Source organism: Dermochelys coriacea, chromosome 7 (genome assembly GCF_009764565.3).
Source record: "Dermochelys coriacea isolate rDerCor1 chromosome 7, rDerCor1.pri.v4, whole genome shotgun sequence".
Taxonomy (NCBI): domain Eukaryota; kingdom Metazoa; phylum Chordata; order Testudines; family Dermochelyidae; genus Dermochelys; species Dermochelys coriacea.
Genome location: NC_050074.1, coordinates 59,506,140 through 59,533,544, shown reverse-complemented (window position 1 = coordinate 59,533,544; position 27,405 = coordinate 59,506,140). Strand labels below are relative to the sequence as shown.

Below are 27,405 nucleotides of genomic sequence, written 5' to 3'. Positions count from 1 at the left end.
ATCAAACTTTGCTTTGGTACGGTCGCTTGGAAAGACGAGAAGTGTGCAAAGCGGGGCCCCAAAAAACCTATCCAGCGGGCAATTAACAAGCGCTTTGTCAGACTCCGCATCCAGGGGAAGATGCCGTGTGGTCGTGCCATGCACAAGTACTAAATCCCCCATCACGCCCATCAATAAGGGGGCAACCCAAAGGGGATGTACAGAGGGTCTGGGGAGCTCGGTGAAAGCGAAATGCATATAAAATAATGGGATATTTGTTCACATTCCTGATGTTTGCTGAGAAATGACGCTCTTTTTTTCCTCCTCCACACACCACGTGGGCCATTTGTAGGGCCCAATAGACCTATCCAAGTTACTCACTGTAGACAGCGCTGGAAATAATCAGATTAAGGCCAATTATGCGTGAGATTATAAAGGCAAGTGCTGAGAGGCAGAGCATGCTGTAGACAGATATAAAGACATCTGGCCACTTCCAGAACTCCGCAGAGCCCTTCTGTCTCTGCAGCCAACAACTCACAGCATCTTATTCCAATTAAAAACCACCCCAAATCTTACTGCTGATTTTTACCTCTGGTTGTTTTAGGTATGGAATTTTTTTTCTGATTATTTACCTTCCGGATTTGAGATGTCACGCTGTATACATTTTAAGAGTTATTTTGCTTAAAAGGAAACTGGTGCCCAAACTGAACGCAGCTTCCAGTGGATTGGATCATTTGAAATGAAGACAGTCTTTAGAGTAATGAAAGGCTTTACTGCTATTTACTTGGGTCAGAATAGTTTAGACTGGAAAATAACTTCTTTAAATAAAATCAATCAATTAGTATCTCTAGGTAGTTCTCCTTTGGGTAAGTGTTTTATCTGTGACTAGAGAGATAGAGAGAGAGAGATAGTATTTAGAAACTTTTGTTGGTTCTGAATGCTGTCCCCTAGCAATGAACTCTTTTACTTTCTTCTTTTAAGATCACTGTATGCAGTATTGGAGGCGATTATTTTCTGATACTGTTGATTTGGGCTGAGGACTCGCCACTAAATTTCTATAGGAGCGCTCAGTTTATTGTCTGTTCATTAATAATTATTTGCAGCCTGATGAAATCTCGCCGCTGGGGTTTGTAGTTGTTTTGTGTGAATGATGGTGGTGGTAGGGGGGCGTGGGTGTGGCTGCTTTTTGAAAAAAAATCCGTATTATTCAGATCAGGAGAATGACTCTTTGGTGTTTCTTCCGCAGCTCTGGACAGCCGCCGTCCTTTGCCTTACTCCTGGCAATGTTTTACTTCCACTGTCCTCCGCAGTTAGAGGGTGAGTGTTGTGGCACAAATTCGTGTAAGTACCGGAGTTTCCCTTTGGGCGGGGCGGGGTCTAGGCAGTGTACCCCCGTGAACCTTGCAGATTTTGCCATTTCTTCCCTGATTTCCCCTTTCATGCAGAAAAGCGCAGCGTTACCCGAAGAGGAAATATAATAGCACCCCTTGGTGTTTCCTCCAGCCTCAGGAGGGAGGCAGGGATGCGGGGGAGAGGGGGTGTATTTTTTTAAATTTGATTTATGTTGGAAGTGCCTTGTTTTTGTTGTGTCCCTCCCCCACCCCCCATGACATTTTGCCACCTGCCTCCCCTCTGTGGATAAAGAGCCCACAGATCAGCCCCAGGCTAGGAAGGAAATGCTTTCCTCCCTCCCAGCACAGATGTTGGTTTCACGGCTGTAATCGGGACACTTTCCGGACCCCTCCCCCCCTTGTAGCCAAAGGGGCCGCATAAATCTTTAATGCTATTTTACAAACGTGCTGCGGAGCGGCTAGAAAGGAGAGGACTTTAAAAGGCTTTTTTTTATTACGGTTCTTTGCAGCAATTGCAATGCCACTGTAATCCCGGTGTCAGATCTGCCCTGTCACCCGGGCCGAGGCTGAAGGAGCCTCTTGTCCGGTCAGAGGCTAGGAATAAAACCAGATTCAACTCATTTAAAGTTCATTTTAGGAGCGGAAAACCCGTGTGGGGCTGACTCTCCCATTGTCCTTTGCATGTGCTCCCGATGATTAAATAACCAGTGGAGGGTTCCTACCCAGCTGCCACATTTCCACCCAGCACAGGGGATTTTCCCCCCTTTCAACCACTTACGGAACTAGCCTGCAAACACCGAGACTCAGGGATTTCAGTGGACAGAAACTACCCCATCTCTTCACCCGAGTTTTGATGCATCATTAACCTCGATGTGCTCAGTTTTGTACAGGCATCCCCTATATTCCAGCTATTAAACCGAAGCAGCGTTAACCAAGTGTTTTATATAGGGCTTCCCCAAAACTCTCATTGCATGCTAGACAATTTTGTTCATGTAGATTATTCCTCAAAAACAGACACGCGGTGACTTTTTTAAAAACGGCACATTCAGAGAGCGACCGTGATGTGTTCAGAAACAAGCCTGAAGCCGATCTTGTAAATCCCCTTCCTGAAAATGTCACTTACCTACTGAAAGTTGTTTTCACTTTAAACGAAGACGCAGAAGCTTGGCATATGGGCAGGAGTTAAGGCTGTCAGCAGCCCTCCTACAGAACAGCCTCAAAAATAAATTCTTTCTTCATGAGTTTTCCCATTATGTGATTTTTTTTTAAAAAAAAAAAACCCCCAACAACTTGGGGACAATATTTTGGCAATTTAAGTTACTCTTTTTTAAAGCTCAAAATGCTCTTCTAGTATTTCCCCCCGGCCCCCTCCCACACGCTTGCAAAAGTGTCATAGCTTTTTTTGTTTTTTGTTGTAAATGACAATCGATCAGTGAATGACTCACTTTTCTCTTTTTTCTTTTTTCACTTTTTCTCTGAATGCATCCGACGAAGTGAGCGGTAGCTCACGAAAGCTTATGCTCAAATAAATTTGTTAGTCTCTAAGGTGCCACAAGTCCTTTTCTTTTTTCTCTAGTTAGTATCTCTACTTAAGAAACTGGCTGAGGTACTAAATTATTAGCCACTGTGCATGAGGAGTGAAAAACTTTCCACATAATACGCATCATGATTTGCTGACATGCAGATTCGGTCTGTATGTGCAGTAAAGAATCGGACATGATACCACCAGGTTATTAATCTATGCATTTTTTTAAAAAATAGATCCTCTTTCAGAGCATTCCCCCGGGTCAAAATCCACTTTCTATAAGTATCTAAAGATTAGTTTATGAGTTAATTCTTATTTCCAAAATTAATACACATGCAAAATACACGCCCAGGATAGATGAAAACACCTCCTTATCACACATTATAACAGCTCCTTATCAATTTACACATTCCAGATGACATATAATACAGACCTCTAAAAACATGCCAGATACAGATATTCAACATGCAACACATTACATGTAGCGCATATAATACCAACATGCCATTCAAATAATTAGTGGTCGTATTTTTAAATACTTTGTTTCCTGTATTCTGAACAAGTACCATTCAGAACAATATCCTGTGTAAAATATGCATAAAATAGCAGAAAAGAACATTTAGCTGGGAAAGGGGCCATCTGATCAAATAACTCTTGATTGTTCCTTTGTTGTTACTGAAGGGGAAAGAAAAGAAGTATAAAAACCAGATTTAAATAGTACTAACTCCGTGGGCATACAGACAAAAAAGATTATACCCAAAGTGGGGGCGACTGCATTATTTAAAATCTAGACTGTTTGTCTCCCTACCGCCAGCTCTCAACAAAAGGGGAATTTCCTCAGTTTAACACCAAGGTTTGATCTGAGACATGAAAGGGCCGTCACTGCTTCTGTTAGAAAATCCTTGTACAAGAATGGACAGGAGTTGATTTTACAATAATACATATTGCCCTAATGCAACGTCTGTCTAAGATCAGTATCACACAGCCAGTAAAGGGTGCATTTTCTCGCTCTTCAGAGTTTCTATAGACTCCTGGGATTCCTATTATTATAATTTATTTCTAGTGAGGTAGCGCCTAGGAGCCTAGATAATGGACCAGGACCCCATTGTGCTAGGAGCTGTACAACCATAAACTCCGAACACATCATTCGGCTTTCGGGGGTAGAGGTTAGCAAACAAAGCATTAGCTCTAGTGTTACTTTGAGTGCTTGTGGGTGGGTGTGTCTAAACGTTCAAACAAAATAAGTTTTGTTGTTTAACAAACATAGAAATGCACTGATCTGGGACTTTTCAATACTAATCTAATTTTTAAAATACCTGGTTTGTTTTTAAAAGGGAAATCCGCAATTCAATCATCCATAATGTATGGACCAGGCTCTTGTTTTATTCTTTTTACAATTGTGAATGGACAGAATGTGAATATTTACGAGTTAGCTGCTATGCAAGCATACAACTGTTTCCCCTGATCTTTTAGAAACACATACGACTGAATCGCCAACATAAATTATCGAAGGGAATGAATGCAGTCCGTCAGGTGAAAAGTTCACTTGTTAATTCAGATTAATGCTATAAGTGGTTACTTCTATTTACACTCTAGATCATAGCCATTGTGGTTGATCAGGAAATGAAATTAACTTCTCGCATTATCAACTGCATATTATTTACCTGAAAGACTCCAGCCTGACATATAAATGTGTATTCATCATAATGAAACTGACGCGCTGATAGAGTTCGGACATAATATGTATTTGTAAATGCCCTACCTGCCCCAAGTTACAGAACAACAATAACCATCTATTCTGTCCCCTCTCCGTCCAAACAGTTTAAATATAGGTTTCTTTCTTTCTTTCTTTCTTTCTTTCTTTCTTTCTTTCTTTCTTTCTTTCTTTCTTTCTTTCTTTCTTTCTTTCTTTCTTTCTTTCTTTCTTTCTTTCTTTCGTCCAATAAGGGGACATAAACCACAAAACACAGATGTAAGGAGTTGAGTGCCTGAAAGCAGGCACCCTCTGTTCCTTCTCGCTATGCCCAAAGTGGTCACCCTGGCTCGTGTGCTGCCATCTCGGTTTCCGCAGCAGTGCCCCTTGACTTCGGCGGAGAGTTCTGCTGTGAAATGGATTGATTGCGCTGGCCTCAGGCTCAGGAACAGAAGTTCAGAGCAGAGTGTCCGCTTCCAGCACCTCTGCGCCTTGCAGTCAGACACCTGACGCTGGGTAAATGGAGAGGTTTAGTGGATATTTATAGTTTGCTACATTATATTGTATTTTTGGGAAAGGACAGGCAAAGTGGACGGGACATAGGGCCCGCTGGAGATCTCAGCCAGACTGGTGTGAATCCAGGGTGACTTCATTGGAGTGACTCCGGATTTACACCGCACCGAGGTCCGAGTCCGGGCCACAGAGAACGGGTTGGGGGAACCCCGCGCTGCAGGGCGTAGGCAGTGCAGGGTTCCCAGCGGTATCCTACGAGAGCGCCACAAATGCATCCGATGAAGTGAGCTGTAGCTCACGAAAGCTTATGCTCTAATAAATTTGTTAGTCTCTAAGGTGCCACAAGTCCTCCTTTTCTTTTTACACATTCCTCAGGCACTGCCCTGTCGCTTGCCCCCATAGGTTCTGCCCCCTTCGGAGGCCACTCCACGGGAGACTTTGACGATGGCTTCTTACGCAGGAAACAACGCAGAAACAGAACCACGTTCACCCTGCAGCAGGTACGGGCGCCTCCTTCCTTCCCTGTCCCTGCAGCCTCACCTCCTGCCCCTCCCCGCAGAGCTCGAAAAGCCCCTCGGATCCGGCTGAGCCAGAGTCTGCTCCCTGCAGCCATAAGGTATAGTCTGACCTGGCTGGCTCAGTCTGCCCTGTGGCTGCGCTGTGCGGAGCACAGCGTCCAGAGATCGCCCCTTTACCAGCGTGGATAAACCCCAGCAACTCAGACAGACAGCAAACCCAAACCTCTCCTCTTGATAGATATTTCCTCTCGTCCTTTAACCAGCTGGAGGCACTGGAAGCAGTTTTTGCTCAAACCCACTACCCCGATGTGTTCACTAGAGAAGAGCTGGCCATGAAAATCAACCTCACAGAAGCCAGGGTGCAGGTAAACATTCTGGTGAATTATTTAACTCTGATATTAAAACTGGCAAACTTTTTTTTTCCCTTTTGACATCATGATTGCAGAGTGCACATTTGGCTAAAGAAAGCAAATGAAGACGATCTGTCATTTTCATGATGCACTTTAATAACATCAACATAATGTGGAATATTAGATTAGGTTGATTAATCGGTCATTCATAATTAACTAGTGATAATGTTCTACACTAATTTGTCCGCGTCTCTAAGGTACTAAATTACATCAATGCACATCCATTTCCTTGCTTTGGAAAAAATAAAAAAAGAGCTGAGACGTGATTCTCCAAAGCAGCTCTGACCACTACCAAGCAAAGGGGCTAGTCAATTGCAGGAGTCCAGTTGCCAGAATAGAAACCCTTCTGGATCACTTTAACTTTCCTCCCCTCCCATTACTTTGAAAATGCTGCATTTCTGTGGATTAAAAATCTTGCAATGCTATTTAAACATCTTTAATTTGATCCCATAATTAGCAGGGCCCACAAACACCACTTCTTAAAAAAAAGTTTTGTTTTTTCCCCATATCCATAGATTAACTTTATGTAAGTGTTTTCAAACTCTGTTGAGAGCTGCAGTCCTGCAGTCGCATGAGATGGATGCATATAGCTTTGCAAGCATCCACCGCTGGTTTTCAAGCCATTCTTTGAGCACAATTATGTATTCATTTTATTTATGGAGCTTTTCTGCATGCCGTCCCACCCCCCACCCACCCCAATGTAGGTGCTCCGGGTTAAGACTATGCAAAGATCTAATTGTAGGAAATATAATAGCTTGCCTTTTGTTCCCTAGGGTCATGTTAGTATCTCTTAAAACCCAATGGCTGAAGAGCGATAATGGAATTCACTGCAGTAAATAGGGGATTGTAAACAAATTATTTCTCCTATAATCAGATTATGCGATCCTGATTATTAAATCTGAACATGAATCATTGGTCATATACAGGCAAATTAAACGGATTATTATTTGGAAATGAAAATCTCCTTTTGCCAGTGCATTGTAGGTGCTGGCTTTTTTTGCTTTTTTGTTTCAATAATGCCATTTTAGCTATTGGTGCCTAAAGACTGAACTGCAAATTGAGATAAATGGGACAATTATTGAGCATTCAGAAGTGGAAGATCATAACTTCTCTCTGGAAGGTGCAAGGGTGAGATAGGGGTGGTGACAATTAGATTGCTGAGGACTGGTGTTTAGCCTTCTTGTTGGCTATTATGCAAACAGACAATAGATGCAAGCATTTGTTTAGTCTGCTTTCATGCAGGGACATGGGGAAACACAGAGGATGGGAGATATGTTTACATTTATACCCCTTGCTCATTCAAATATGATTAATGTGCTCTAAAGCAGAGTCTTAATCGAAGATGATGTTGTCAGACAATAACTAAATAGGGAAATAAACGACTTCATCATGCTCTTTCCTCAGAAGCAGGCAACTGTCAGTGGAAAGTCATTAAAATATGATAATGAAAAATAGCTCAATTAAATGTTGTTATAGCTGTGACCTTCATTCAATTAAGACTCAAGAAAGTGTCTGTATTTTGCTTTGCGTTTAACTGTCCTAAATTTAGTCTATAGATAAAATCATTATTCAACGTTTGCTGATACATGCAATTAAAAGCTAGCTAAATAAAAATGAAGTTGTAGGAGAAAAATAATTATAATAACAATGCTGGCCATTCTGTGATCATGAAGTGCATTTCCGGCCCCATGGCAGGATTTTCAGCATTTTCAACCGGCCTAACTATTTGAAGGATGTAAACACGAAGGGGGGGGGGGGGAGGACAATGATATGGGGGTGGGGGAGAACCTGGATAATGGAATGAAATTAAGAACATAAACATTTAGGCTGAATGTCAGAAAAAAGTTTCAGACAGTGAGATCTGTTAGACTGGAATAATCTTCTGCAATGATAATCTACCATCCCTTGAGACATTTAAATGTGGGCTGTGCAAAAATGCCAGAGAATATACTGTAGGCAACATCCTACCACTAGAAACTGGATGGAAAAAATGACCTCTCATGGGCTTTTTCATCTCTGACTTCTTTGATCTTAACTGAAACTCAGTTAGGATTTATGTCTGAAATCATCTAAGTACTTAGACAAGTCCTTAAGTGCATCTACCCACTCTTTGGCAGCAGCTTAATTTTAGTCACATGCTTAAGTCCCAAAGAAGTCAATGGGAATTAAAGTTAAGCACCTGCTGATATGTGTTGGTCAGTAGGGGCACTGTGTTGGATTGGGGCCTTACTATTGAAGAAAATTGTCATTACAAATATTCCTATTGAGTGTTTTTAAACACAGTTTTATTTTCAGAGACAGAAGTAACTGTGTTCGTAAGGGCTTAGCAAAAATCCTGCTGAGGACACACTTGATTGTTCCACAAGAGGAAAGGAGAAGTTTTAGGCAAGCTTCAGAAGACTGTCTCTACTGAAATAGTAATTCACAAGCAGCTTTATTGCTTCATGTCTGGTTAAACAGGGCATTCATCATTGATTTCTTCCTCTTTTAGGTATGGTTCCAAAACCGAAGGGCTAAATGGAGGAAGACAGAACGAGGAACATCAGACCAGGAAGGCTCTAAAGAAACAATGACTGAGGTGGCACCCCCAGTGAGGAATTTAAATTCCCCCTCTCCAGTTGATCAAACTAGGAACAAGAAGGAGAGCCTAGAGATTCAGCAGAGGTAAGGGTAATGAATGCATTAATAATTTCTCTCTCTAAAAGTATGCACATGCACTCACTCGTGTCTTGAATCAAATTTAGTTCTGTTTTTCTAAGTTACTTTTTCTTCTCTGTCAGCTTAAGCAGATCAGTTGGCCCCACTGGGCCTTTCTTCCCTTCATGTCTACCTGGGACTCTTCTCAACACAACCACCTATGCTCAAGCTTTATCACACGTCGCTTCTCTGAAAGGTAAAGAGACTCTTTGTTTAAATGTGGAGTGAAGGACAAAAGTGGATTTTTCAGGTTAAAGGGCCTGCTCCCATGAAAAGCCAAATCCTGCCTCTCTGCACTCATGTGGTTAACCTCGCTGACATTGATGGGAAGGAACAGATGCAGATTGGGTCCTTAATTGAATATTTTGCATGATTTTCACTCAAAGCCTGCTCTCTTTACTCTAGCAGCTAGTCCTATTGCAGTCGGTAGTTTTACTCATAGAAGTAAGGCAAACAAGAGTTGGCCCTTTAAGATGTACTTTACGTGCATTATTTTCAGATTCAAATTTATACTAATAAATTAGTTATACGTGTCCTTTTGCATTGTACATTATCGGGCACTATTACTGAGTGCCCCACCCGTTCTCTGTGTGCAGTTGCTTATGCAGCAGATATCTGCATAAAGCCCAATCTTTATTTTTCTGCACGGTAGGACCTCTCTAAAGAATTACATTGCTTGAGTGTCAGTGTGTGAGGATATACAAAGGTAATTTCCAATTACTTCAGGCCCATGCATTGAGATGGGAACAGTCCATACCCACGCCCCTTAGTGTTGCCAAAATGCCGCAGTATGCATCTTTTAAAAATAAATTACCAGCTGATCCATTAGCTGTTCTTTGCCTAGCAATTTATAAGGCTATGGGTGTAACAAGGATGAATTCAATTTATAGATTTATAAAACATGAAGTCTCATAATACTGCCAAGCACAAAGTGGAACATTTCTGTGCCACATACATCTATGTATTAAATACATTTCATAAGGAAAGTTACCCAGAGTTTAAGTGCATCTCCTGTGAGTAAAAACTGAACCTTGTCCCCTTCAGAATACTCTCTTGATTTGTGTTCATGCCACTTGGGCTGGTAACAGGTGTTATCATTTCAATAAATGTACCTTGGTGAATTTTAAAGCAGGTTAATATTTGCTGATGCTGAGCCTGGCATTTTGGGACAAATCCAGACCTTGCTTCTACAGCTGCAGAATCCACACTGGTCATGGAGCCAGTGTAGTTCTGGTGGACAAAGGGCCAGGGACTGGATTTGGGAGGAGTCACACAAGGGGTGCCCTGGACCAGACCCCAGCTCCAGAGAGGCTGCCGGCATAGCAATGCTCAGGAATTGGGCAGGAGCACATTAAAAGTTAGACAATCTGCTACTACACAGATCTTCTGCACAAATCCTTGGCAGCCGTGGCAGGTTGGGGCTATGGAGCTTGGCTTTATCCCTTGGGCTGAAACAGTCTTCCTGGAGCAGTCCCAGAGTCTCTGGGCAGGAGGATTCCTTTTCCTTAGTTTCCAGTGGAGACACAGATTATATAGTCAGCTACTCAGGCTGGGGACTTGCTCCCTGAATTTGGCTCCAAATACACGCTTTGAATTGAGACAGGTCAGAACCAAAGCTAGGTAGCTGAGCAGTCCCTTCCCCCACAAACTTTGGAGAAGTTTGCACCCAGACCCAGATTTAATGGCTTAGATTAATGACGAATATTTTACTGCCCTGCACAGGGGAAAGTCCTGACCATGGCTAGGAGCCCTGGGCTATTGCAGAAAGGTGTTAGCTTAAGAAATCCAGGGTGGATTTGCATATCTGTCAGGGAGGGGGGGAGGCTAGGAAAGGTCTGTTCTGCCTGGCATGTTACCGTATTGCCAGTCACAGAGATGAACTGGTGACCTGAGATGCTGCTTTGAGCATAGGATAAATTTTTGTACTGTTACCTTTTTGGGAGCATTGTATTCTGTTGTATGTGTGTCGGAGTTGGTTATTGTTGTTTGAGGTGGTAGGGTTGATTTCTAGCCCTTGGAAAATAACTATAGCATCCCCTTATGGTGATCGCATGCAAAACATCGTCACCTTTCCCCGACACTGCTCCTGCCCACCTCCAGTGTGTTCCCTTTCTCTGCAGCACTGATTGCAATCCACACAGAGTGAGAAGGGGCTGTGGAGGTAGGAGAGCATGTGGAAGTGGTACACAGAAAAGGTGTATCTCAGAGAAGAACACAGCTCTCTCCCTGACCTAAGAGATCTGCTGTGATATCCATCGGAGTGTCAGTGGCAAAGAGGAAGGAGAGACTCCTGGAGAGTGGGGTTGGTCAGCCTCCGCTATGGCACATCATATTACTGGAGATAGGATGAACCTAAGTTTTGCCACCTGCATCTCTGCAAAGGCCTCCTCCAAAGATCAGGTTTCAGAGTAGCAGCTGTGTTAGTCTGTATCAGCAAAAACAACGAGGAGTCCTTGTGGAACCTTAGAGACTAACAAATTTATTTGGGCATAAGCTTTCGTGGGCTAAAACCCATTTTTAGCCCACAAAAACTTATGCCCAAATAAAATTGTTAGTCTCTAAGGTGCCACAAGGATTCCTCAAAGATCAGGGACTGCAGAAGTGGCCCTGGAGATAAAGCAACAGGATTAAGAAAATTATGCACAGGGCGGTGGTTCATCGTGTGCATCCATCTCAGCCTTTCTTAAAGGGTGTGAAGGGCACCTAAATGCTGTGATGATGGGTGAATTAAAAAGACAATAGATATGATGAAAGGCAGACAGACTTACCTGATAGGATAAGTCATAAAGCAAATCTCAAATCAGGCATGTATGAACAGGCAGGAAGGACTGAGTAACAAAAGGTTTGGGAACAATTTAACAAATGTCTTCCCCTTGTTTGTGCTGTGTGATCCCAAACAAACCCCAGTCCCCTGGCCTTTCAGGACACGATCTGTAGCGTGGAAGCCAAACTGAATGGTTTATTGACTCTGGATTTTTTGTGGGAGTGAATTTGCTTATGCTTTCCCAGCTCACTAGAGCCCTGAGTCAGGAAAACACTTAAGCATGTGCTTAACTTTAGCCAAGTCCCATTGAGCAAAATGGGACATAAACCTATGTTTACTGGATGAGATTGTCTAGCTTCTGTTATTCAGGAGGTCAGACGAGAAGATCATAATGCTCCCCTGTAGCCTTAAAAATCTATGAGTCTGTGACTTTAAATTGTTTCTTGAGTCAGGACCTAGGTTTGCAAATGTTGGACCATATCATACCATCAGTTTTTAGGCAGACATCCTCATTATTAGCTATGTTGGGTAAAATACTGGTTTCTGACCACACTGCAGATTTCAGTTGCATAATTGATAAACCTCCTATTTACATCAACAGAAGCTCAACATTTGTAGGATTGAGTCCTCAACTGGTAAATTAGTTTCCTCCGTCAAATGGTGCTGGGTTAGAACTACTGGGCAAAATAGTCATGAGCCTTATCCTGATCTCAGTTACACTAGCTTTTCACTAGTGGAATGCAACTGAATTACTCCTGATTTACACCAGTGTGAAAGCAGAACAAAATCCCAGATGTCAGTTCAGAGGAGAAATAAGGAAAGGAGAGAGCGACACAGTGTTTTAGAAAGTCTGTAAATCATTTTTACATCTTGCTGAATTCAACCAGCCAGAGGCTTGGTTTGTCCCTCTCTTCCTGCGCCTCACAAAGTATGAGTAACTTGCATTGATTTGGGAGTTAATTTGTAATCCAGGACAGTATCGAAGTAGGGGAAAATCTAACCCCTGGGGTAGATATTACTTTGTAGCTATTCTAATCCCCTGGATAGATATTACATTTTTATCTTTGGTGATGATTGAGGTGGCCTACATGGCTAGAAACTGCTTTTAGAATCACTTTGCAAGAGGAATCAGGGCTGGATTCTGCCACAGTTATTAACATTGAGTAGGACCTTATCTTGCAAGTAGTCCCATCAACATCAATGAGCGGTGTAAGATGCTAGTCAGGGTGAGTAACAGTGGCAGAATCAGGCCTTCCATTTTTTCTTTGAGGGATGGGGAAGGGAGGAGAGGGGAGAATTAAAGAGAGTCTAACTTTGCAGGGAAGATCTGAAGCATTTTTGCAAAGTGCAGGAGTCAGATGACCTAAAACTCTTAGGATTTCTGTCATGCTGGCCATGAGTGACAGTTTTTTGAGCCAGCAGAAGTATTTTATCCTGTGGAGGTAAAACGAGGCTCCCATAATTAAGGTGCCTTTTCTACAGTCATACATCACCCAGCATGAATCTCCCCAGAACAGTGTTACCAGTGTCTCTGGGTCCATCTGTGGTGGATCCTGTGAATGGCAGCATGTGCGTGCCCATGATTGGGAGAACAGCCCCTGCTAATGTGTTCCTTGATAAGACAAAAAGAAAAGGAGTACTTGTGGCACTTTAGAGACTAACAAATTGATTTGAGCATAAGCTTTCGTGAGCTAAAGCTCACTTCATCAGATGCATCCGATGAAGTGAGCTTTAGCTCACGAAAGCTTATGCTCAAATCAATTTGTTAGTCTCTAAGGTGTCACAAGTACTCTTTTTCTTTTTGCAAATACAGACTAACATGGCTGCTACTCTGAAACTTGATAAGACAGTGAAAGCAGCCTGCCTGGCAAGCAGTGACTCACAGATGAGCCATGCATACCCAGTGAATCAAATGTTACTGGAAAATTTAGGTTATTTTACAGTTCCTAGTGGGGAAAAAGGATTTGCTGGTCTGTATTGGACTGCTGGGCCATCTAGTTCAGTAACAGGCCGGTATCAGTGGACAATATTTGATGGATGTTTTAGAGGAAGGCAATTCAAAATTAATGCTGCTAATAATAAATTATAATGATTCACCTAGTTAACCATTATTCTACCCCCAAGGCTCATTTTCATCCCACCATCTGAAAGCTGTACAACTAGGGGCAGACTGTGTAAAGAAACCAAAACATTTTCTTCTCTCTGTTTTGGATCACCTGGCCCTAGTTCTCCAAAGCCACCCACAAATGCCATCTGGATCTGACACCTTGTGATACTAACCATCACAGGATGGGGCCTTCCTAGAGGAAGGCAACCCAGTTGAGACAAGAGATTTAGGACTAGCCTCATATGGCATAGAGATTCAAGATGAGCTTCATCCTCAGGGATCACTCCTCACTCAGCACAGCTTTGCAACTCTGGCCGGAGTACAGCGAGTGCTACTTCTGACAGACTAGGAAATGTTGCTGTAGAGCAAAACAAAGTCAACCCTGCTCTCTCAGGAAAAGAGCCCCATGCCTCTGCTGGTTCAGGAATTCAGATCTGTTCCAAAAGGAATATTCCCACTCTAAGACTATACAGGAAGTAAACAGGGCATTGGTACTGTAACATCAGAGAATCATGGTGCAGAACGTAGACTATTCCACAGAGTAGCACATCTTGCCATCAGGAAGTTTTCTTGATTTTCAGCCTATATTCTCCCTATATTAATTGTATCCTATTAACCGCTTCTATCACCGGGGACAATTCCTCTCCCTCCTACGTGTTTATCCTATCAAATACGGTATTTAGACAGTCATCATCAAGCCACCATGAGAGCTATACATTTGGAAACAAACATTTGATAGTGGGCTCTTCAATCTAGCAGAGGAAGATCTAACACACTCCAATGGCTGGAAGTTGAAGTTAGACAAATGCAGACTGGAAATGAGGTATATATTTTTAAAGGTGAGAGTAATTAACCACTGGAACAATTGACCAGGGATTGTGGTGGATTCTCCATCTCTGACAATCTTTAAATCAAGACTGGATGTTTTTCTAAAAGATTTGCTCTAGAAATTATTGTGGGGCAGTTCTCTGGCCTGTGTTAGACAGGGGGTCAGACTAGATGATCACAATGGACCCTTCTGGTCTTGGAATTGATAAATCTATGAATCTAGGTGATACAGTTTATCAGTTGAAGAATCACCATGGCATTCTTAAATGGGATCAGCCGTTATGAGGGATATGAAGCCTCAGGTTTCAGGATACTAGTCATCTACTAAGTTCCTGAGGTTCGGAAATAGCTTGCTTTAGTGCACCAAAGCATCAGGGGTTGGGCACCATCAGAAATTGGACTAGTTGGACCACTGGACTGGTCCACTATGGCAATTCCTGTTTCCCCGATGTTCCGAGATAAATCACTTACCATAAGCCATGCCTATGCAGTCCATTTAGCAGACTTAATTGCAGAGCCTCAAATATGAAGGGGAAATACTAGCTTTATTTATGGGCTGCATAACAATAGTCATCAGGAGAAGCTAGTGTTCTAAATGGAGAGACCTCAGAGCACCTCCTTAATGGATGACAGTATGAATGCAATTCATTAATGGAGAAGAGGTTATTAATGTGTGTAAACAAGAAACTCCATTTTTAGCGGAAGTGCTCCGCTGTTCTTGTGGCTGAGGCCAAAAGCACGTCCGTTACATTCAGCTGAAACTTCCTGAGAACCTGTGATACATAGTGCAGCGTATGTGGAGAAAAATAATTACACTTGCCAGGGAATTACTTTCATAATTCACTCCCAGCTCCTCTCCGTGTAAGTGATAGCTCGCTCTGTTTTCGTAGCAGCTCCACTACATGGATAGAGAAGCAGCATTGCACGTGACATTATATTCCAAAGCAACATTGATTAGGATCTTTCATGGTTTGTTTGCTGCCATGCTTGCAGTTGGGAGCATTATGGAAGATTCACTGTGTAATGTCCAGTAAACAGGCTAGAAATGTAGTTCTACTGTGCTTCAATTTTTATTATGGACAGATGAGGAGAATTTGTCAAACATCACTTGGGCAGAGAGAGACTGGGAATGAAACATGCAAGAACCCCAGTTATGCTTGAACTGGTGTTTACAAGATGAAATAAATGTTGTCTAGTGTAAAAAAATAGGGGACTGGAAATCAGGACTCCTGGGTACACTTCCCTGGTTCTGTCACTAATTTGGATCCTGCTTCAGGAAAGCACTTAACTACGTGCTTAAGTGCTTTCCTCAGTGTGGGACCTTGGGCAACTCATTTAATCTGTCTGGATCTCCTTTTGCTAACCCAGTGCAGTGGTCTGGTAAGGTGGAAAAGCTGCTGCTTTGTGCACAGGGGGACACAGGTTCAAATCCTGGTTCATCTTTTGCAGAGAGGTAAAAGCACTGCTGCCTTATGGGGGAAAGGCTGGTACAGTTGTCAGACCTGGGCTCAGTTCTCTGATCTGCTACTGAGTCCCTTTGGAAGCTCTTGGACACATCACGTGGTCTCTAAGTGCCTCAGCTCTCCATGTACAAGGGATATGCTAGCACTGCCCTACCTCACAGGGATGTTGCAAGGATAAATACATTAGAGAGTGTTAGGTGTTCAGACGCCATGGTAATGGGGGCCAGATAAGTCGCTAAGATAGAATGAAGTAGATGGGAATTTTGCTGTTCATTTCAGTGGGAAGAAGGGTCAGGCCCTTTGTGCCATGGCTTTCCTTGTGGGGGATGGCAGCGATGGTGGGAAGATTGAATCCTGCCAAGCCTTGGTTGTGAGACAGATCCTTACTGGTGCAGGTGTTCACTCCGACTTCACATAGCATGGCACAAGTCTACAACGCAAAGGACTGGACCTGTTTGGAGATGACTTGAAGATGCTTAGGGAAAAGGTGGTGGGGGAGCTGCTAAATTCTGGTTGTTTCTAAGGATTATGGTTGGTCTCAGATACACATGCCCTGCCCTTGTGGGCTTCCCTGCCCGTGCAGTCAAAGGCAGAATCTGGCCACAGATTCCTAAATTATTTTTGGAATTGCACTAACAGCACATAGAGGCTGGGCACGGACTCCTTGCAGCCGGGACTGTCTCTTCTCATGTATTTGGGCAATGCTTAGTGCATCATGCATACTGCCCTAATAATAGGAATAATGGAAAAATGAGCTACTCTTTAATGTAAAACATGTGAGTACAATTCATGTAACATGAAAACCTTGTAAATATCCTGGGCCCAAAGCTGTATTGTATGCCAACCAAAGCTCACATTAAAATAAGCGGGCCAGCACCTCAGCTACCTTTTGCCTGCTTTGTGCTGCTCCAGTGGCAAACCTGGCAGATCTGAAATCCTAAAGTGGCATTGGATTATTAGAGCCACCATAGCCCGTTCTGTGCCACCCTTTCCTAGCCTCCAGTGCAGAGGGCATGGCTGGAGGAAGAGATGTGGGTGACATTCACCTACACTAGGGCAATTTGGAAATGTGAATTTACAGCAGGCATGAGGCTGCTCTAAGTTACACCAGGGGCCAGGTGGGCCCTTACCAGCTCTAGGTTCCAGGAGCTACTTTTACCCTCCCACTGATCGGACCTGAGTGCAGCTAGCTACATCTGGCTGTTTGTAGTAGTTGTGGAATGCTGGGTTAAGCCCCCTTGAATCAAATCTCAATAGCTATTTACAGTCTGTATTCTGGGTATTGACTGGCCATGCATCCCTGGTAAAGGTAATTTTACTGCATGGGGTTCATGCGGGTGCAAACAAGTTGAAAAAAAACAACTGACTATTATAAAGAAAAAACATTTAAACTCTACTCCCACTTTACTGTAAATTAAACAGCATGTAGTGGCGTGCCACAACCCAGGGTTTTAAATGAGGATTTCAAGGGAGCAAAAGGTAGTTAGATACTCCATTTCCTACAATTTCAGGCTCCAGCTAAGATTTTCACCCCCACACACAGAATTTGTGAGAGGAAGAGAATCGGTTTTTGGCTTTCAAGAAGATGATCTATTGAATTTCTGAAACTGTTGAGCTAAAATCATATGTATATTTTTTTGAATATTCCTAAATCAATATATGCCCCGCTCCACTTCCATTTTCCGAGGCTGACTCTGAACATTAAAACAACACAGCCTGTGCAAAAGGGTTCTATGTGTAACCCAAATTGTAGTTCAAGTACCTTTCCAATTAAAATGTGCTGTTGGCAGAGACAAGACAGAACTAATTTAATTTTTTCTGTCAGTCTCTGTAGTAGATCAATTAAACTGCCAAGTGGATCAAATATTTCAGACTGTATTTATTACATTAAATATTTATGTTCAGGCTGAGCCTTGAAAGCATGATGTCATATAGGAATGCAAGGAGGTTTCAATCAATTCAGCAGAATTTGCTGTAACTTAATGGAACCCTACTTGTGTAGTTTAATTTAGTATACAGGAGGCAGAGTTCTTGAAATAAAACAGTTCACATGCTGTACTTGAGCAGCCTGATCCAACTTCCTTTGAAGTCAATGGAGGAACTCTCATAGATTTCAGGGGAAGATGGCTCAGGCACTAAAGGTACATCTGCACTGGAATAAAAGACTCAGACTTGTGGCATGGCTGCGGCTGGCCCAGATCAGCTGACTCAGGCTCACTGGTGTCAGGCTGTGGGGCTAAAAATTGCTGTGTAGATGTTCAGGCTTGGGCTGCAGCCCCGGCTCTGGGACCCTCCCTTCCTCACAGGGTCCTGGAGCCCAAACATCTACACAGCAATTTTACAGCCCTGCAACCTGAGCCCAGATCAGCTGACCCAGGCCAGCCATGGGTGTTTAATTGCTGTATAGACGTACCCTCAGTAATTAAGAACAACTGTTTATTTTCCAGCAGTGTTGCATGCACTCCCAGGTTATTGCAATGAGATAATGGGCCAGGTTCTTCCCTGGCATAAGTGGATGCATATACCAGTGAAATCAATGTGCTTTTCCACCATGGGCCCATTGACAAGCATGTAGAAGGCATGGGGACCGATTCTAATGTCACTTATGCTGCTTTATGCTGATATAGCTCCACTGACTCCATTGCACTTACTGCCCATTTACACAGATGAGGTTAGAATCAAGTCTGCCTTCACATGACTTGCTCCTGTGTATTATAATGAAGGGCCAGTTCCTGCTTTCATTTACACCAGCATGACCCTGGAGCAACGACACTAGTTTAAATTGAGTTATTCTGGATTTATACAGGAATTTGACCCATCATACAGGCATTTTAGTGGCAAAGAAAATTAGTCAAGCAGTTCTGGGATGAATTATTGATGGGGGTATCCATGTGTTCACCAGGGGTAGCTCAACTGCATTCAACTGCAGAAAGCCAGTGGGTAATAACAGAACTAATTATTAAGCAAAGAACCTAGATTGGTACTGAAAACTGATAAATATTTTATCCGTTGCTAACCATAGAGCAAAAATTATTCTTATTCAATTGAGTCTATTCCCACTCATCTGAACTCAGCCAGGGTGGCCTCAGAAGGGGAGATACTAATTTCTACCTCCCCTCTTCTCCCATACAGCTGGCCAAATTAATGCTAGCCTTGCGTTTGTGTTACCTAGGCCCACTTCTTTCCCTTCCAAAGGACTTTTATTGAGTGGCCATGTCGGGAGGTCGACTATTCTCACAAAAAGGTGGCCAAAAAATGGACTAGCTGAGTTGGGTGCTGAACTTGATGAAACAGCAGGACTTTTTTGTCTCTCGATTCAGGACCTAATGCTGCTGCCACTGAAGTCAGTGGGTCTGTGGGAGTTTTGCTATTGATTCCAATGGAGGCTGTGTCAGGTGCTCTGTGACTAATGTCTACACTACACAATTAAGTCGACCTGTGGTAGGTTGACTTACAGCTACTGCAGTAATTACTGCATTTTTTTTGTGTCCACACTACCCTCCTTCAGTTGATGGTGCACATCCTCACCACAAGTGCTTGCACCGACTTCAGAGGAGCAGCGTGGGGGGCTGAGAGCTCCCAGCTTGGCTACAGCCCATTATCTCAGCTTCCCGGTCCCCATGGAAGGGAGCTCCCAGATGAAGCCTGGCTACCACCCAGGCTCTCAACTCCCTATAGGAGGGAATTCCGTGTGGAGGGGGGAGTTGAGAGTCTGGGGAGCAGCCAGGCTCCAGTTGGGAGCTCTGCAGGGAGCCCCCAGCCTGGACTCTCAGCACCAGGCAGCAAGACTGCAGCTGTCAGCAGCACTGCTGGGGTTCAGAGCTGGAATACCCCCTCCCACCTCCATTTCAAAACAGGGACCCTACCAGTAGTGAAATTGACATTCTTGTCAATTTCACCACTCTGGCTGTCAGCCAACCTGACAGCCAACAGGTGAGGCAAGTAACGCAGTGTCTGTACAGACAGTGTCTATAGACACTGTGTCACTGAACTATGTTGACCTAAGCCTTACACTTCTTATCGAGGTGGGTTTATTATGTCGGCATAGCAGGCGAGTTACAGCAGCAGAAGGAACACTGTACTATGTACACTCACAAAGTTAGGTTGACATAAGCTGCATTACGTCCACTTATCTTTGTAGTGTAGACATGCCCTTAAATCACAATGTTACAGCACTTGATGGCCAGTGGGAAATAATGACAGTGACAGAAATAACACAGCATTACTATGTGGATTTTTAAAAGAACGGCTGCATATTAGCATTGATATTGTGGTAGAATCTGCTGGCACGGTGGCCACACCTGGGTTGGGTCCCATTTTGCTAGGTGCAGTACATATAAACAAATGAATGATAGTCCCTGCTAAGCTTTGGATCAGATCTCATTTTGAGATCTAATTTTTGGGTATTTTCTTTCCCTATCTATTTCTTTGCCATAAGTGAGAAAAAGCAGCAAAATTTCTTAAATGCCTGGAAAAACCTAATCATGTTTTTTTTATTGTAGAATATCATAGTGCTGCTTCCTTTCCTAAACTGTCATGATGTGCTGCTCTGTGCTGTTAAACCGTTGATGCATTTCACCCCAGAGGTGGTTGCATTTCAGTGGGGCTAAGCTTACTGATGTATTTGTTTGTGGGTAGCAAAAATTATACTTCATGTTACATACTGTGCAGATTTTGTTATAAATTCCCTTTTTCATGTGCTCAAAGCTTCACCTTGTTACTTAAATTGGAAAGCCACAAAATTCAGTATGCTGTGTTGTTGTAGCCATGTTAGTCCCAGGATATTAAAGACACAACCTGGCTGAGATAATATCTTTTATCGGACCAACTTCTGTTGGTGAAGAGACAAAAGCTTCAAGCTTACACAGAGCTCTTCTTCAGGTCTGGGAAATGTACTCAGAGTGTCTCAGCTAAATACAAGTTGGAACAGATTCTTTAGCATAAGTAATTAGCACATATTTCAAGGGACTATTCAGGGTGAAGTGGCCAGTTAACACCTCTCCAGTCACAGGGAGGGAGAGGAGAAAAAAAAATCTGGGGGCAGAGGTGGTTAGTGGGTTATAGATTGTTGTAATGAGCCATAAATCCAGTGTCTCTATTCAGTCCATGATTTTTCGTGTCTAGCGAAGTTACGCATTTAAGCTCCCAGGCTCATCTTCTGGAGTTGTTGTGCAGGTTTCCCTTGAGGATGAGAACTGAGAGATCAGATACAGAGTGATCGCTTTGTGATCACCCACCTTGTCTCTACCAAATTTAGGGTCTGATGTCAAACACCCTTAAGGTAGAGATGTTCAACCCACCAGGTTTGGGAAGGTTTAGGATCTGGGGTTTGTGCAATGGGTTAGGGCTCGTACACACTACCACTTATGTCGGTATAATTTATGTCGCTCAGGGATGCAAATAAGCCTCCCCCAAGCGACGTAAATTACACCAACCTAAGCGCTGGTGTGGACTGCTCCCACTGACATAGCTATCACCTCTCCTGGAGGTGGTTTTATCATGCTGACAGGAGAGCTCTCCAGTCAGCATAGAGCATCTTCACCAGATGCACTACAGCGGTTTAGCTGCATTGGTGAAGCTGCACTGCTGTTACGCTTCTAGTGTAGACTAGCCCTTAGTAGCACTTGCAAGCATTGTGGGATTAATTTGGAAGTAAGGCACGACAGAAGTGTTACTTCACCGATCATAAGCTCTGTGTCTAGGAGTATTGCAGGGGTTAAAAAGACATGTCAATTATATTAATAAACTCTCCACACTTCCTCCTGATTTTTCAGAAAGCATTTTCTCAAGAAGCCTTCCTACAAGTAACTAATGTCCAATAACTGTCACTGGGAAGTTTTGCTAATGTCTAAACTGTCTAAATTCATGTTAACCCAGTGGCACTGAGATTAGCCTGTAATAGAAAGAATACGTGCTTCATGTAGGTTATAAAATCCATCACTCTGTCATGAGCCATTTAACTTGGATATTAACTGCTGAAATTAACGCAAGTCCTTGGCTTGGAAAGATCAGATGCAGACACTGCATTGCATCAGTTGTGTTCTGTTGTGTCGTTGCTGGCTGGGGATTGACTGAGGGTGGGATTCTGCCCTGAGTACTGAAGGGGGCGCACTGGAGCTGTGGGGCTGCTGGAGCCCCTTGGAGAAATTCTGTCTGTGAAAGTCCCCATGGGGAATGCATGTTGGAGCTGTAGCTCAGCCATCGCTGCAGAGGGGGAAGGGGCCTGGCTCTGCTCTCAGGTTGTCCCTGAACTCCCCACGCCTTTCAGACAGAGCCCAAGGAGGCATTAACGGGGATTTCACGCCCCCATTCTGGGATTCTGGCTTGCTCAGTGGTACAAGGGGAGGCAGTTAGACAGCACTTGCTATGGGTTATTTAGCACACACTTGCCAGGACGTCGAGGGGAGAAGTGGCAGCATGGGGCAGGCAGACAGAAAAGGTGGGCACGTCTGGTACTTAGAAAAGGCACAACTAAGTTGCCCTGCTGGGGACAAAGGGGAGAGGGGCTTTCGTTCAGTTTGTCCCAGGTCAGTAAATAAATGTCTCCCCGACCCCACTGCCCCCAAATCCTCACAAAGTAAAATACAGCTGCACTGATGTAATGGGTCTCCTGGCACGTAACCCCCAGGTGAGTCCACCAGCACAATCTACTTCCTTCCAAAGCTCCCCCTCCTATTTCCCAGCAGGCCTCACAAGAATCTAGAATTACTAATATGGACGATGGCAGGGATTACATTTCCCATCACACCTGATGTCCTGGCTCTTTGGGAGAGCCTGGCTGGGAACCACCCAGAGCCCAGGGGTTAAAATCAGTTGAACGAGAAGGGAGAGCTCTCATCACTCCAGCCAAGGAGTGGGGGCACCCTAGGCTAGGGAGAGGAGGGTGCTCTCCCTTCTGGTTTTAGCAGTGGGGTGGGGAGGAGGAATCCATGTTCCCTATTGTTTTATCTCCTGCCCACTCAGCTAATGGAGCTCAAGGCTCGGGCCCTAAAGCCAGGTCAGCAGCTATACAACCTCAGACCACTTCCCCAGACCTCCGCTCCCCCTCAGGAGTCACATCCTCTGCCCCAGAGATGTTGTCTTAGGAAAACCTGGCCCGAGGGCTCCCCTCAATGGGTGGGTACAACCTGTTAAGGCAAACATGGTGCCCATCTAGCTACAAAGGAGCCAAGTTCTTAGCGTAGAACAAGTCACCTTGCATTTCAAGAGACACCCACTCCCCTTGCCCTGCAGCTGTGGTACCTCTATCTGGCATCTTGTTGTCTCTCCTAAGCTAGGAGAATTGGATGGAGGGGCCTTGTCAAGAAAAACACAGGAGAAAGTTTGGATCCCAACTTCAGGGTGTTGGGTTCACCTTATTGTTCATGGAGACTTTTAGCTTCAGAGCTAAGGAAGGGCCAGATTCCAAGCTGGTGTGGACCAAGGATCCTCTCTTGCTGCCAATAGCACTGTGAGATTTACACCAGCTGGGAATTGGCCCTGACTTGTGTCATCAACTCGAGCTGGTTGAAATTTATTTGTCAAGAAAGATGGTTTTTCAACAGGAAATGCCATTTTGATTGAACTGAATTTTTTTCATGACATTGTCTCACTTTCCAATGAACTTTTGTTTAGAAAAAGAATCGGGGGGGAGGGGGACATGGTGACGTTTCTGGAAAGGAAACCTTTGACTTTTTGCTTCACAACCTCTTTCTTTTTCAAAATGTAATTTATTTTGTATACATTTGTTTTTAAAAAGACCAAAAAATGGTCAAAATGAACCAGGATTTTTAAATGCTGGGTTTTCATCCCAAACGGTGACGAATATTTTTTTAAAAACCTAGAAATTTTTCAGGGATGGAAAATCCATTTTCCTACCAGCTCTAAGTTATCATGAAGCTGATTGTGGCTTTAGACCCAGTGAAGGTCCAGATCTCCAGCTGCTGTGAATAAGAGAGCCTCTTTTGAAGGCAATGGGGCTGTGGGGTTATGCCAGCTGGGACCCGGTGCTGGTTGTGACACCACCTTACCTGAAGCTGACAGTGGCTTGTCTCTTTCCTCCCCCAGGGAGCCCTCTGTGCTCTTGCTGCGTTCCAGACCCCATGGGCCTCTCTTTCCTCCCCACCTATGGCTGCCAAAGCAACCGCACAGCCAGCGTGGCAGCACTGCGCATGAAAGCGCGGGAACACTCGGAGGCCGTGCTGCAGTCCGCCAACCTCCTGCCATCCACCAGCAGCAGCCCCACCTCCCCAGCCAAACCTGGCCCGGAGAACAGCCAGGAGAACAGGTCATCTCCAGCCAAGGAACAGATGGATGGGGACAAGAGTGTATGAGGATGGAAGATCCCCCCACCAGTTCCTTGCAAGAAACCCTTGGCCTCAACCTCAGGAAACGCCATGTAATGGACTGTGATATGGGCCCTTCCAAACCAGATGCCGTGAGGCCACCATGGATCCTGAGGATCCAGAGCAAATACAAGAGGACTCGTACTGCACATCACTCATTCCTGCTTTCCTGATGCCACTGTAGATTTATTCCTTTGATTTACTGGCACCTTCTGTGTCTGGAACTGTCTGTGATACCATCTTCAGCCTCCTTGAATTCCAGTAATACCAAATCATCCAGGGCTCTGGCCTGCTCCTGCTGAACTCAGTGATGCCCCCTGGCATTGGCTTTGTCAGGAGCAGGATCGACCCCAAACACCTTTGGCCTGGCCTCGGACAGTGCCTTGGGGTAGGCCGGGTCTTCCCGGCTTGGAGTAAGGGACAGGTGGGTCTTTACCTGGCTCTGAGCTTCCTTTGTGTGACAAGCTCTCACTTCCCAGAGGAGAGGTAGCAGCACTCAGGAATCCCCTGGGCGCCTCTCACAGAGCATCTGCCTCTCAAAATGGTGGTGCCTAGAAAATGACAGACAGCTCAGGGGGTGGAAAGCCACATATCACTGCCACTGGCCATGCACCTTCGCCTCTGGTGGGGAGGAAATTGGGCACAGGGGGCTGGTGGGGGAGACTCAGCAGTGCTAACTAGTGCAGTGCCTTGCAGAGGGACTCCCCAGCTCTGCTCTCGGCCAAGCCAGCCAAAACCACTGAGCCGCAGGGCTGTCACACAACATGGCTCCTGCTGCCTCTGGTGCGATGGGGAACTAAGCCACAGAGGCACTGTATGTTTGGGGGCTGCCCTGGCCCATTTACCTCTACCCCAGAGGAGAGCACATAATGCTTTGTATGCCAGTTTTGCGTGCTACTTTCCACTGTCACCAACTTTCACTGAATCTGTCCCAGCCAGCCTCTGTCTGAAAAGCAGAAAACAGAGTCAAACTCATTCCAATCATACTAAAAAGAGTGAAACTTCCATCGAGCGTTTCAGCGGAATACAGTGATCACCAGCAAAATGAAATTGCTAGTAATTGAAATCCCAGCGCTGGGCTCCATGTTAATGTTTTTCCATTGTTTGTGGTACTTCCTGTATCCACTATAGGAAACGATGGAAGTACCACGGCAGCATGAATAACTCGCAAGCAGCAATGTCAGCATTGTACTAGAGATGGCAGACATTTCTGGGAATGTAAAGGCTTTTTTTAGGTGGGATTGTTGAGCTTTGAAAAAAGTTCTAGGACAATTCCATGCCATTTTGCAAATATGTTTGGAAAGAGAAGGTGGCAAATGGAGTTGCAAAAGGGCAAACGCTTCCTTGTGTATTGTATTTTTAATAAAGAGGAAGAAAGGATCTCTGGATATTCCTTTATTCTAACCAAAGGCAGGCTCTCCTGTCTCCTGATGCTTGTCAGTTTACTGGAAAGCCAGGAGTACGTCTTAATTTGTTGGCTGTATGCACAGTGAGAAGAAGAAAATGACCATACTGGAAATACAGTCTTCTATCCAGCCCAAAACTCACCCTAAGCTTACTAGCATATGAACTAATACTCTAGAACTCAATCTAAATTGCACTGAAGTTAATGGAAAGACTCCATTGACTTCAGTGGTCTTTGGATCAGGGCCTAAATGAATCAGATTAGGGAGCCAAAATCAGCCCTGGTGCAAATGGGGAAAATTCCACTGAAGTCAACGGAGCTGTGCTGCTTATTGTAAGGGCTGAATTTGACTCATGATCTCAGCCAAGCACTGTCTGCAGTGCAGCATTATCCACCCAGGCACTGTGCTATCACTTTGGATCTCATTCTGTGTCATGATGTGCTGAGAGCCTCCTTAGTTAGACGGGGTAGTGCTCAGCACTTAGCAGGACCTGACTCTTATGGAGCTCTGCTCCCGTGAGCCATGCCTGGAATAGGACCATGCTGAATGCTGTTGAGAGCAAAATTCCTGCTCCTGCCTGTAGGATCTCAGCCCAGGAGTTTCACAGGACCTCATGACCCCTTTGGGATACAAAGGGACACTGTTGGTTTATGGTGTCTCGCCAACCCTGTTCTTTGGCAGGATTTTGTTAACCCTAAACCATCGCTCGTTAGAAAGCGGAGAGGGGGAACAAACATGCAGGCCTGCTCTATAAAGGCTTGATCCTGCAATCCTAAATGCCCTCAACTCCCATTGACTTTGAGGGGGTCGAGACCCCCTCAGCACCTATCAGGAATGGGCCATGAGTGAAGGGCAAATGCAGGCAAAAGGCACAATCCCGCTCCTGTTGACACAGGCTGATCTGGGATACGTTTTTTAATCTGTCCATCAGTCTGGTCACAAGGAAAATTCCAGTGGGTCTGACACTGGTAGAATGGGATTCATTTTTGAATTTGGCCCTTCTTGAACTTTTTCTCCTGCACTGATGCTAAAACCATGTCCTAACAAAGGGGGAATGTGCAATAGCTTGTGATCATTATTGTTCTAACACTGCTGAACAGTAAGTAATGAAGATTTCACTGACTATAAATTATGTCTCAATTCAAGCTATTATTATTCATTTAAACAACAGCAACAAACCAACTCCTTCCTACCACCAAAGGAAAAAAAGAGCATATGTCCTAAGGGACGGGGGAAATCACTGTTTTCATAGTGATCTCTCCAGTCATAGTTTGTGTTTTAGATTTCTGGAGCAAAAAAAAAAAATCTGTCTAAAATGGGCAAACCCAACTTCATTTCAACATAATTACTTTGCATTCAGTTACACTCCAGCCTCTCTGTATACTAACTCTTCAATCTAATTGTTTGATTAAACTCGTATTTCCTCCAGAAAGGTACATAAATAAGTGAATTGTTGAGCAAATTAAGAATACTTAACAGCATTGCATCTGAAAAGTAGTTACGCTGATTAAATTTTCTGTCCTTGAGGATTTTCAGGAAATTACTTTTGATCGTCAATAACACAATTAAGTAAACTACACGCACATTAGCATGAATAATTGATAAGAAATTATGTATTACCACGAAGCACTGATTTAATAATTCATGATGCGACACTCTAGTGACTGTGCAAAACGGGATAACATCAAAAAGTCTGCCTGATGTTGCTGGAAACCCTGCAATTACAAATGACACCATAGTTTTGTTGTACAATAAAGAAAAGTATCTGATGCATGTTGTAGTTTCTGTTTGTTTAATAAACAAATAAATTTAGAAAAACAACACCA

At 44.0% G+C, this 27,405-nt stretch overlaps 1 protein-coding gene across 1 annotated transcript; it reads left to right on the top strand.

Moving 5' to 3' along the window:
* Positions 1 to 418: 418 nt before the first annotated feature.
* DRGX (dorsal root ganglia homeobox) lies at positions 419 to 27,405 on the top strand. Its single transcript, XM_038410508.1, has 7 exons — positions 419 to 583; positions 1,226 to 1,296; positions 5,465 to 5,562; positions 5,844 to 5,945; positions 8,482 to 8,654; positions 8,771 to 8,883; positions 23,896 to 27,405. The coding sequence occupies exons 2-7, from the start codon at positions 1,263 to 1,265 to the stop codon at positions 24,159 to 24,161; spliced, it is 786 nt and encodes a 261-aa protein (XP_038266436.1). The 5' UTR covers positions 419 to 583; positions 1,226 to 1,262; the 3' UTR covers positions 24,162 to 27,405.

Excerpts from the sequence above, each read along its gene's own strand:
- DRGX (XM_038410508.1), top strand. The coding sequence starts at position 1,263 with ATGTTTTACTTCCACTGTCCTCCGCAGTTAGAGG. Across the intron at positions 1,297-5,464 it reads CTGTCCTCCGCAGTTAGAGG|GTTCTGCCCCCTTCGGAGGC; the intron begins GTGAGTGTTGTG and ends TTGCCCCCATAG. Across the intron at positions 8,884-23,895 it reads ACACGTCGCTTCTCTGAAAG|GGAGCCCTCTGTGCTCTTGC; the intron begins GTAAAGAGACTC and ends TTCCTCCCCCAG.